Genomic DNA, 3,285 nt, shown 5'->3' with positions numbered 1-3,285 from the left:
ATTAAGTCGCGTATAATCTTCTTCCTCTAAGAATTACAATGTAAGTATTTTTGCATTCATTTTGATCAGAGCACAACACAACAGTTCAAAAATCAGTCTACCAGAGCTTCTGAGTTCCGTCGCCGACGACGGGTGACCAAGGGTCAGAAAACCCACGCACCCGCGACCGACAGCGTGTGGCACAGCGGCACATGCGGCTCACATCCAAACATTCCAAACGCCGCCGGGCGCGTGTGACGGGCCAGAGAAACCAGGGCCTTAGGGCTAGGTGATTATCGCCGCGCCGCAGAGGACGCGCTGAGGGGGGGGGGGGGGGGCGGTGCCTACAGCAGTTGTAGTTGTATGCATACCTAGCTCACGCACACAGACGCGCCCGCTGGCGCCGCCAGGGGCGGCTCACTCCGCTATCCTATCGCCGCGCTACAAGTATATCCTGGCGGCCGCGAGCTGTGGCCGCGAGTTCGCGGCCTACTCAGGGGTGGCGCACATTCTCACGGAATGCACGTTCGCACTTTCTATTGTTACTTTACGTCGCGAGGTTTTTTAAGCGATGTCCGCGGGTGGAATGGCTAATAATACTTACATATTGAATAAAATAAATACCAAAAGATATTCTTATACAGATCTACTACTGATTAAGTCCCACGGAAAAGTTCAATAAGGCTTGTGATGTTGGAACCTTGAACAAAAATATATAAATACAGCGTATATACCTAGAAAGTACTCAAGACTTGAATATAATAATATAACATTTAATGTGAGTATTAATTCGTTTGGATCCATTGGTAACCCTATCACCGGACGCCGCGCACGTGCGGCTCGTTTCTTTGTAAGAATGTTGTAGGTATTTAAAAAGGCGACATTTCGGAAACATCAAAGCAGTGGGCCTTCTTTACTTGTGCTATTATATATTCTGTGGCGCCGCGCCGGTGTCTACGTGCGCTCTCTGCCAGTGTGCGCTGCCGCTGCCACGAAACGTTTACCTTGTGGCGACCATCTACATTAATGTATAGCCGCCTTTATAAAATACAACAGCAACACCGAGCTGTCATGTTGACACTCGTCGTAACCTAGATCTAGAGATTGCAACACGTGTAATTTATAATTGTCTAAAACTAAGATTTGTCGACGTGTAATGATGTAATCCAAATAAACCGATTTGTATCCCATACACGGTTGTTGTTTAATGTTCTTGCCATCATTTCATCGCACTCCCAAATTGGTGACCACCGAATTTGTCGCATTGGAAGCGCCCGGTTTGCATGCGCGTGCGACACTGTTTCCGAGAACTGATCGAGGGCCTGCCCAAGAAGCTTGGGGGCTTGCAGTGTAATTCTACGCCTACTCATTGTTCCGACAACCGCCCCGAGGCAACGGGCGCGTGGAACTAGCACCAGGAGGACGCGGCCCGGATCAGCGCGAGACGACTTCCATGTTTCGTCGCCGGCATCGCCGGCAGTTCGGACTAGTACGAAAATGGTGAAGTGCGTTCAAAATTGAAGTGAGTGTTATTTTTTTAAGGAACCGTGCTGTGACTGCAACCTGTAAGTACAATACAATCACTATACCAATTAAACAGAATTCAGACAATCCCAAGTTTGTTCGTTCAAGAATTTATTACTGTGTGTGCGGGCATTACTATCCAGCTGGTGTTTTATGGACAGTTAACATTTCAACCGTTACATGTATATAATAACCATAATTGCCTAACATAACCTGTAACTTGCTTTGGTTTTTAATTCACAAAGTTAGCTATAATTGTACAAATATTTTAATTTATCCATTATTGAATGATTGCATTTGTTTTCCTTGCAAAATATCCAAAGTAATTGTCATTGCATTTGGTATAACCACGCTCATATACATATAACCATAAATTGCCTACATACATTGTCATTCCTGTTATTAATTTCTTTTTGTGTGCGTTTATTTTGCTATAATAACATTTGGCTATTTAATTGTACTAACTGGAATATTGTGTGGTGTGTACTAAAATAACATTGGCCTATTGTACTAACTAAAAATAGTGTGTGGTGTGTGTCATTGGGTGGTGGCATTGGCATTTGAGTACATATTTATTTCCTTAACCATGTCGGCAGAGGAACTCAGACAACAGCTTACAGACCTGCAGAGCAGGCATGAAGCACTACAAGCTCAGCTGCAGGGACAGGGACATCAAGTTCACCCTGAACCCACATCAACACCTGCCACCGGAGATAAGGTGTGCAAAGTATCTGTAAAATTGCCCCCATTCTGGGCCGACAAACCAAAAGTATGGTTTGCCCAGGCGGAGTGTCAGTTTCATGTCGCAGGAATAACATCTGACATGACCAAATTTAGCCATGTTATAAGCATTATAGACCAGAAACTTATTGGAGAAATAGAAGACCTGGTATTAGATCCGCCTAAAGAAGATAAATATGAAACTTTAAAAAAGGAGCTGATTAGAAGACTGGCAGTGTCAGAGCAAGAACGGGTAGACAGGCTAGTGAGTGAGGAAGAACTTGGTGACAACAAGCCCTCCACTTTCCTCAGGCGACTCCGCTCTCTCGCAGGGACTACAAAAGATGAAACCCTGCTGCGACAGCTGTGGATGAGGCGTTTGCCGACCAACGTCCAAGCTATTCTCGCTGCTCACACTGATCTTTCACTTGAAAAGTTAGCAGGTTTGGCTGACAATATAATAGAGGTGTCGCCAGGGTCCTCAAAAGTTAATAAAATTGACAAAACCTGCCCATCAAGTGACATGGCTTCGCTTAAAGAGTGCATTGAACAGCTGACCATGCAAGTGACCAGCCTTGCTGGCTCTCAAGCCAGAGGCCGCTCCCGCAACAGATCTTCTTCAAGAACCAGAAGCCGAAATGGATCCCCAACCTCTCGGAGATGCTGGTATCATAGAAAATATGGCACCAAAGCCACCAAATGCATATCTCCTTGCAACTGGGAGGAAAACTCCAACCGCAATCAGTAAACGCGGCTACTGATTGCTCAACATTGAAAAGTTATGGCCGCCGTTTATTCATTAGGGATAAATGCACAAACCAAAAGTTTTTAATAGATACTGGATCTGACTTATGCTGTTACCCTCAACGCTGGCTGAAATATAGAAAACCTACCAGCTGGGAACTCAGCGCAGCAAATGGCAGCAGCATAAAAACCTATGGCACTATAAAACTTAACTTGGATTTAGGACTGCGGCGTGAATTTATTTGGCTTTTTGTGGTCGCTGATGTCAGCACCGCTATCATTGGATCTGATTTTTTGGCGCATTATCACCTTTTACCA

At 45.1% G+C, this 3,285-nt stretch overlaps 1 protein-coding gene across 1 annotated transcript; it reads left to right on the top strand.

Annotated features, from left to right (window-relative positions):
• Nucleotides 1–2,089: 2,089 nt before the first annotated feature.
• LOC125228686 lies at nt 2,090–2,971 on the top strand. The gene has a single exon (XM_048133342.1). It carries the CDS (start codon nt 2,090–2,092, stop codon nt 2,969–2,971), a length of 882 nt encoding a protein of 293 aa, XP_047989299.1.
• The last annotated feature ends 314 nt before the right edge of the window (nt 2,972–3,285 follow it).

The sequence above is a fragment of the Leguminivora glycinivorella genome, chromosome 8, assembly GCF_023078275.1.
Source record: "Leguminivora glycinivorella isolate SPB_JAAS2020 chromosome 8, LegGlyc_1.1, whole genome shotgun sequence".
Classification (NCBI taxonomy): Eukaryota; Metazoa; Arthropoda; class Insecta; order Lepidoptera; family Tortricidae; genus Leguminivora; species Leguminivora glycinivorella.
The sequence above is the reverse complement of the archived record's forward strand: the minus strand, read 5'-3'. Positions and strand labels throughout refer to the sequence as shown.